At 42.8% G+C, this 8,608-nt stretch overlaps 1 protein-coding gene across 1 annotated transcript in view; it reads right to left on the reverse strand.

Moving 5' to 3' along the window:
- Positions 1–7,590, reverse strand: part of LOC121535238 (XK-related protein 4) — an 80,085-nt gene extending 72,495 nt beyond the window's left edge. Inside the window, exon 1 of the mRNA XM_041842103.2 lies at positions 6,787–7,590. Coding sequence (XP_041698037.1) covers positions 6,787–7,472 — 686 coding nt within the window. The 5' untranslated portion in view covers positions 7,473–7,590. The remainder of the gene's footprint in view (positions 1–6,786) is intronic.
- Between the last annotated feature and the right edge of the window lie 1,018 nt (positions 7,591–8,608).

Below are 8,608 nucleotides of genomic sequence, written 5' to 3' on the forward strand. Positions count from 1 at the left end.
TTTGTGTTTAGTGAGTTCACCAGATCAGAGGCAGTAGAGATGACCAGGGATGTTCTCTTGACATGTGTATGAATTGGACTATTTTCCTGTCCTGCTAAGCATTCGAAATGTAACGAGTACTTTTGGGTGTCAGGGAAAATGTATGGCGTAAAAAGTACATTATTTTCAATAGGAATGTAGTGGAGTAAAAGTAAAAGTCGTCAAAAATATAAATAGTAGAGTAAAGTACAGATATCCTAAAAAACGACTTACATTGCATTTGTAAAGTATTCAGACCCCTTCACTTTTCCACATTTTGTTACGTTACAGCCTTATTCTAAAATGGATTCAATTGTTTTTATTCCATATCAATCTACACACAATACCCCATAATGACAAAGCAAAAACAGGTTTTTAGAAATGTTTGATAATTAATACAAAATAAAAAACTGAAATATCATATTTACATAAGTATTCAGACCCTTTTCTCAGTACTTTGTTGAAGCACCTTTGGTAGCAATTACAGCCTCGAGTCTTCTTGGATATGACGCTACAAGCTTGGCACACCTGTATTTGGAGAGTTTCTCCCATTCTTCTCTGCAGATTTTCTCAAGCTCTGTCAGGTTAGATGGGGAGCGTCGCTGCACAGCTATTTTCAGGTCTCTCTAGAGATGTTCGATCGAGTTTAATTCCGGGCTCTGGCTGGGCCACTCAAGGACATTCAGAGACTTGTCCCGAAGCCATTCCTGCGTTGTCTTGGCTGTGCGCTTAGGGTCGTTGTACTGTTGGAAGGGGAACCTTCACCCTAGTCTGAGGTCCTGAGCGCTCTGGAGCAGGTTTTCATCAAGTATCTCGCTGTACTTTGCTCAGTTCATCTTTCCCTCGATCCTGACTTGTCTCCCAGTCCCTGCCGTTGAAAAACATCCCCACAGCATGATGCTGCCACAACCGTGCTTCACCGTAGGGATGGTGACAGGTTTCCTCCAGATGTGACGCTTGCCATTCAGGCCAAAGAGTTGGTTTCTTGGTTTCATCAGACCAGATCATATTTTTTCTCATGCTCTGAGAGTCTTTAGGGGACTTTTGGCATACTCCAAGCGGGCTGTCATGTGCCTTTTACTGAGGAGTGGCTTCCGTCTGGCCACTCTACCATAAAGGCCTGATTGGTGGAGTGCTGCAGAAATGGTTGTCCTTCTGGAAGATTCTCCCATCTCCACAGAGGAACTCTGGAGCTCTGTCAGAGTGACCATCGGGTTCTTGGTCACCTCCCTGACCAAGGCCCTTCTCCCCCGATTGCTCAGTTTGGCCGGGCCGCCAGCTCTAGGAAGAGTCTTGGTGGTTCCAAACTTCTTCCATTTAAGAATGATGGAGGCCACTGTGTTCTTGGGGACCTTTAAAGCTGCAGAAATGTTTTGGTACCCTTCCCCAGATATGTGCCTCGACACAATCCTGTCTCAGAGCTCCATGGACAATTCCTTCGACCTCATGACTTGGTTTTTGCTCTGACATGCATTGTCACCTGTGGGACCTTATATAGACAGGTATGTGCCTTTCCAAATCATGTCCAATCAGTTGTTTTTGCTTTGTCATTATGGGGTATTGTGTGTAGATTGATGAGGAAAAACATTAATTTAGAATAATGCTATAACGTAATAAGATGTGGAAAAAGTCAAGGGGTCTGAATACTTTCCAAATGCACTGTATGTGGTACTTTCAAGTATTTTTACTTAAGTACTTTACACCACTGCTGGTAGACTGTATTCACATCACCATGATGCATAAATTGCACTCACTGGACTAGATCAACATGGAAAACATATCTGGTGGTGATTCACTGTTTCAAAACAATACTGAATGCATTGTTATGTTCTATCTATTGATATATATATATATATATATATATATATATATATATATATCAACACTGTTGTCCTATTTGGTTGATCCATTTACAGTTATCGGTTTACTTTCATCCAATAAACAGATCATTACTTAGTAAATTACATTATACATATATAGTAATTACTAATGATGTTGTATATAGACTGTGGCATATACACTGAGTGTACAAAACATTAGGAATTGCTCTTTCCGTGACATACAGTGGGGGAAAAAAGTATTTAGTCAGCCACCAATTGTGCAAGTTCTCCCACTTAAAAAGATGAGAGAGGCCTGTAATGTTCATCATAGGTACACGTCAACTATGACAGACAAATTGAGAAAAGTTAATATCCAGAAAATCACATTGTAGGATTTTTTATGAATTGATTTGCAAATTATGGTGAAAAATAAGTATTTGATCACCTACAAACAAGCAAGATTTCTGGCTCTCACAGACCTGTAACTTCTTCTTTAAGAGGCTCCTCTGTCCTCCACTCGTTACCTGTATTAATGGCACCTGTTTGAACTTGCTATCAGTATAAAAGACACCTGTCCACAACCTCAAACAGTCACACTCCAAACTCCACAATGGCCAAGACCAAAGAGCTGTCAAAGGACACCAGAAACAAAATTGTAGACCTGCACCAGGCTGGGAAGACTGAATCTGCAATAGGTAAGCAGCTTGGTTTGAAGAAATCAACTGTGGGAGCAATTATTAGGAAATGGAAGACATACAAGACCACTGATAATCTCCCTCGATCTGGGGCTCCACGCAAGATCTCACCCTGTGGGGTCAAAATGATCACAAGAACGGTGAGCAAAAATCCCAGAACCACACGGGGGGACCTAGTGAATGACCTGCAGAGAGCTGGGACCAAAGTAACAAAGCCTACCATCAGTAACACACTACGCCGCCAGGGACTCAAATCCTGCAGTGCCAGACGTGTCCCCCCTGCTTAAGCCAGTACATGTCCAGGCCCGTCTGAAGTTTGATAGAGTGCATTTGGATGATCCAGAAGAGGATTGGGAGAATGTCATATGGTCAGATGAAACCAAAATATAACTTTTTGGTAAAAACTCAACTCAGTCGTGTTTGGAGGACAAAGAATGCTGAGTTGCATCCAAAGAACACCATACCTACTGTGAAGCATGGGGGTGGAAACATCATGCTTTGGGGCTGTTTTTTCTGCAAAGGGACCAGGACGACTGATCCGTGTAAAGGAAAGAATGAATGGGGCCATGTATCGTGAGATTTTGAGTGAAAACCTCCTTCCATCAGCAAGGGCATTGAAGATGAAACGTGGCTGGGTCTTTCAGCATGACAATGATCCCAAACACACCGCCCGGGCAACGAAGGAGTGGCTTCGTAAGAAGCATTTCAAGGTCCTGGAGTGGCCTAGCCAGTCTCCAGATCTCAACCCCATAGAAAATATTTGGAGGGAGTTGAAAGTCTGTGTTGCCCAGAGACAGCCCCAAAACATCACTGCTCTAGAGGAGATCTGCATGGAGGAATGGGCCAAAATACCAGCAACAGTGTGTGAAAACCTTGTGAAGACTTACAGAAAACGTTTGACCTGTGTCATTGCCAACAAAGGGTATATAACAAAGTATTGAGAAACTCTTGTTATTGACCAAATACTTATTTTCCACCATAATTTGCAAATAAATTCATAAAAAATCCTACAATGTGATTTTCTGGAAAAAAAATTCTCATTTTGTCTGAGGAGTGGTCGAAAACGGGTCATTGATGAAAGAGGACAAAGGACGCTGACACAAATTGTGCAGAGCAACAGACGGACTGCAGTTAGTCAACTGACAGTCCAGCACAACATTGGTGCCCAAAGACCCATAAAAAAATGCACAACTCATCATACCTTGACACGAATGGGGTATGGCAGCCGACGACCTTACAGAGTTCCACTTCTTTCAGCAAAAAACAAGAAAGTGCGATTGCAGTGGGCTAAGAAACGAAAACACTGGACACTGAAAACCGAATCCCAGTTCCTGCTGTTTCACACTGATGGGAGAACTAGATTATGGAGAAAACCACGAGTACATGCATCCAGCATGCTGCGTGTCAACATTGCAGGCTGGTGGTGGTGGTGTGATGGTGTGGGGTGTGTTTTCATGGCACACATTGGGCCCCTTGATAAGGTGAGCAACGTTTGAATGCCACAGGATATCTGAACATCATTGCCAATCAGGTGCATCCCTTCATGGCAGCAGTGTATCCATCTGCAAATATATTTTTTCAGCAGGATAATGCCCCATGCCATAAGGCTAGGACTGTCCATGAATGGTTCCATGAACATGACGGTAAATTCAGCTTAATGCAGTGGCCTGCCCAGTCACCAGATCTCAATCCAATTCAGCATCTGTGGGATGAGATGGAATGAGCTTTCAGATCCACTACCAGCCAACTTGACACAACTGTGGGAAGCATTGGAGTCATTGGCATCCGTGTGGAACGCTTTCAACACCTTGTAGAGTTCATGTCCAGACGAATTGAGGCTGTTCTGAGGGCAAAAGGGGGTGCAACTTAATATTAGGAAAGGTGTTCCTAATGTTTTGTTCACTCAGTGTTTGTCATATCTGAGAACCATTAGTACCATTCATATAACTAATGCACTATGGCATTCATGACTAACCATAATCACACTGAATGTGTGTCTGAGGTATCTACAGTTCACTGAGTGCACACTCTTAGACAGTGTTTGTCAGCAGTATGAATTACAATTATTTGCCCAGCTGCTGTGCATTCCCAGCTGCGGTTGTGCAAATACTTCAGACTTTATTTAAACCCATATGCAGGCATGTATGCAACACCTGGTGTAGATTGCAAGGTATATACTGTATACACTGAGGCTGCTGGCTGCTCATTTGAAATGCAATCGTGTGAATACCATTGTGAGATAAGTGTCAATCCAAAGATGTGACGTATACAACACACATCTGGACTACTGTATGAGGAGGTTTTGACAACCATATTATTAACCACACAGCTGCAATTGAAAAGGGCAAACCTTACTGAAAAGCAATATTACATTATATGTGTGAAACAAGAGTAAACTACTACAGAAAATGCATTTGAAAAAAGGTTACTCATAATTCAGAAATAACTGAATTATTAAAACCATAAATAATTTCCAACGGGAGTGTTTGGAGAAATATCTGATGGAAACCTGTTTGGACAAACAATGGCAGAGTCATCATGCTAATAATACACATGGTGATGATGTCATGTCATAACCGTTGTCAGGAACCAACGTGGCTCACGCTGGGTCTGATGAACTTCATTAACACACAGCTATTTATAAAACCTTGGCTGTGTCTCAAATGGCACCCTATTCACTATATACTGCACTACTTTTGACCAGGGCTTCTGGTCAAAAGTAGTGCACTACATAAAGAATAGGGTGCTATTTGGGATGCACTACATAAAGAATAGGGTGCCATTTGGGATGCAACCTTCAACTTTGCCTGATTTCCCCAGACTACTGTGCTCACTGCCGTGTCTCAACAATACCATGTCTACTCTCTGAGGATACACACACCCTGGTGGAGTCAGATCTACAGTATTCTCAATGCACCAGACAATGTGACATGAGAATGATGAAACTAAATACAAAAGTGTGCTCAATCTACAGTGCTAAAGTATGGAGGTGAGCAGGAAAGTGCAGGAGTCAAGGGTGCAAGGAGTCACAAAAGGAATCAAGGGTGCAAGGAGTCACAAAAGGAGTCAAGTGTGCAAGCCCCCATAAAATGTACATTATTGTAGAGGATGTGATGCCCTTATTATGCAGGCTATGGCACAAAATTAATACAACATAATATCACATGCACATAATAACGCATATGCGAACACACACACACACAAGATTAGCCCAATCACAGATAACATGTGGCCTACTCTAGGCTGTGTGTGACTGGAACAGAATGGATACACAAAATAGGATGCCACAAGAGAAAAATTGAATTGAGAATGGAAGTAATATCCACTAATAGCTTGTTACGCCCCCTGTATTTAATTAAGGAAATTCTTCAAGTTAAAGCTCAATCTCATTAATAATGGATTTACAATGTGGATGTATTCAATATCACACCTCAATATCTGTTTCTATCAATAGATTTTGAACTTGATGTGGGTGAATTTACAATCAATTTCTTCTGACATTATGTGCTTTTTGCAAAAGAGTGTGTATTGATGTCCTATCCTCATGTGCTGTGGTCCACACACACACTATAAACACACAACATACCCTCACCCTCAATGTTCAGAACCAAATGTCTCAAATACATATTTGATATATTCTAAATTTTGGGAGATGTGCTTGATTACTGTTTCTTTCCTCACACACAATGTACCTGTTTGTAAATAACAGGCCTAGTTGTAATGAGTACCCCATTTGTATACTAAGCTGGGCTACACACATCTAGCCCTATACTGTATGGTGTGAGGAATTAAATTGAACATGCACAACTTTGAGCTCGCCATTGGACCAAACACATTCACAAGGATATCACATCATGAAACATGATACCATTTTGTTTTACGACAGACTATTTTCTCTCCCAATTATTGTTTATTCAAGACATAACACCTATCACCCACCAAGAGGCTACTCGGGGTATGTTACTCAAAATGCTTTGCAGTGCGCGTAAAACCTGAAATGCTATACGTTCTATGGCAGTTGGTGCCTAATCATTAATAACAGTAGACTCTCTTGGACATGATGGGAGCTTAGTGTATGAAAATGTATGCACTCACTAACTGTAAGTCGCTCTGGATAAGAGCGTCTGCTAAATGACTAAAATGTAAAATGTAAATGTAAGTGTAGGCTATGTGGGGCGTGCAGTCAGAAGTTAACACACGTAGGCTAATGTGCTGCTACTCTATTCATTCGAAAGAGCATATCAAATGCTTACCTCCAAATCTGTCCAAGCTGCAAGATATGGGTGACGGATTGCGCGGACCAGATGAAGACTGAACAGGACGCCGACCTTTTCTTATTAGTCCGGGTTGCCGTGCTGCTGTTACTGTTGGTTGTGGTGTTGCTCTTGCTCGCGGTGGATGCCTGTCTTTGAGGTGTGGACGGGTGGGCGCCCACATCTCCATGTGAAGCAGAACCGCTCAGCAGCTTCCCGTCCATGTGGGATGAGCAGTTTGCCGCACCGGCGGCATTGGAGCTCTCGTCGCTGCTGAAATCGTGGACGAACCATCGGAAACTGAAGACTTGGACGGAGAACGACCCTAGCACCACAAAAAATAGCGTGAGCCCGAACCACCAGTAGTCGCGACGGAGGTAATAGTCGACAGAAAGCCAAATGTCGGTGCCTACATCGGCGAAATACACCGCCACTGCAGCGATAATCCATAGACAGTCCCATATCGTGTATTTTGTGTGTTGCTCTCTGCCAAGGCGAAGACATTTCGAATTAGAACCACAGCACCGCGATTCCCCATTCACGAATTCCCCATCCCCGGTTCCCGAATCCGGCTGCGATCCTGGAACCAGTCCTTGTACTGAGCCCGAGTGGTCCGAATTCTGCAAAGGCGTGAACGCTACATCGCTCTTTTTCATTTTCAATACCCCATCCGATTTAGCGGCCATTATCTTAGCTTTTTCTTTCTCCTCCCGTTTTCTCGTCTCCCCCTCGGCTTCTGTGTTCCAGGCGAAGAGATACTGGGCTGGGCGACCTCCTCTTCCGCCAGCTACAGCGCCGCCTGTTCATAACAAAGCAACACTGCCGCTCGGCAGCGGGTACGAACCATATGCTCTCCCATGGCACATACTTGAAACTATGACATCATTGCTTTGCAACTCTTCCTCAGTCGCTCCTCACCTCACAGTTCTCCTCAATAGCCACAATAGAGCTACAGCATATTGCAATTCACCCTGATAGGCCTAATTAAACCAGATGTATAGGCTAATTTAATAAAAAATAACAAAAATCAACCTTTTTACTGACCTATTGTAAAAAGGTTCAGGAAAAAAAATTCTTCCAAAGGACTGCAATAAAATGAATCGAAGGCCTGGCCAATATTTCAGGTAGGTTATACTTAACCAACGATGAGCAAAATACATGAGGCTATTAGCCTAATCCAGACCCACTGGGCAAAAACTGGTTGAATCAACGTTGTTTCCACATCATTTCAACCCAAATATGCAATGTGATGACATTGAATCAACGTGGAAAACTGATTGGGTTAGCAAAAAGTCATCAACGTAAGGGAATTGTCTTTTTTTCATCCAACTTTTAACCTAAATCACGTTGAATTCACGTTAGTTGACAACTCAACCAAATGTAAATCAAAACTAGACGTTGAACTGACGTCTATGCCCAGTGGGGAGGGAATAGGGCTCTCGTGCTGCCACAATGAAATAATACAATCGCTATAAATAACTGGAGCGGTGACGCACGCACCCACTAGCACATGTTGATTTGTGGTTAAGTAGTAAATTATCCCACTATTCACATATATAGCCTATTTCTCATCTGAGTATCCTGGTAAAGTGCGTACAACGGTTCAGCACCATGGACAGCTCCCGCGTCAACTCTCTTTCATACTGTAGCCTACTGCTACCCTCATAAAGAATGAGCCGGTAAGTAATCAAGTCCCCTCGGTTATCACTAGAGGGTCCCGACACAGTCATTGACTGCGATTGTATTGAATGATCTCCGCAGTTATAATAGGCTATGCCTTGACCGCACCATAGGCTATTTGAAGCACAGCCGCACAACCGCT

Source organism: Coregonus clupeaformis, chromosome 21, assembly GCF_020615455.1.
Source record: "Coregonus clupeaformis isolate EN_2021a chromosome 21, ASM2061545v1, whole genome shotgun sequence".
NCBI lineage: Eukaryota > Metazoa > Chordata > Actinopteri > Salmoniformes > Salmonidae > Coregonus > Coregonus clupeaformis.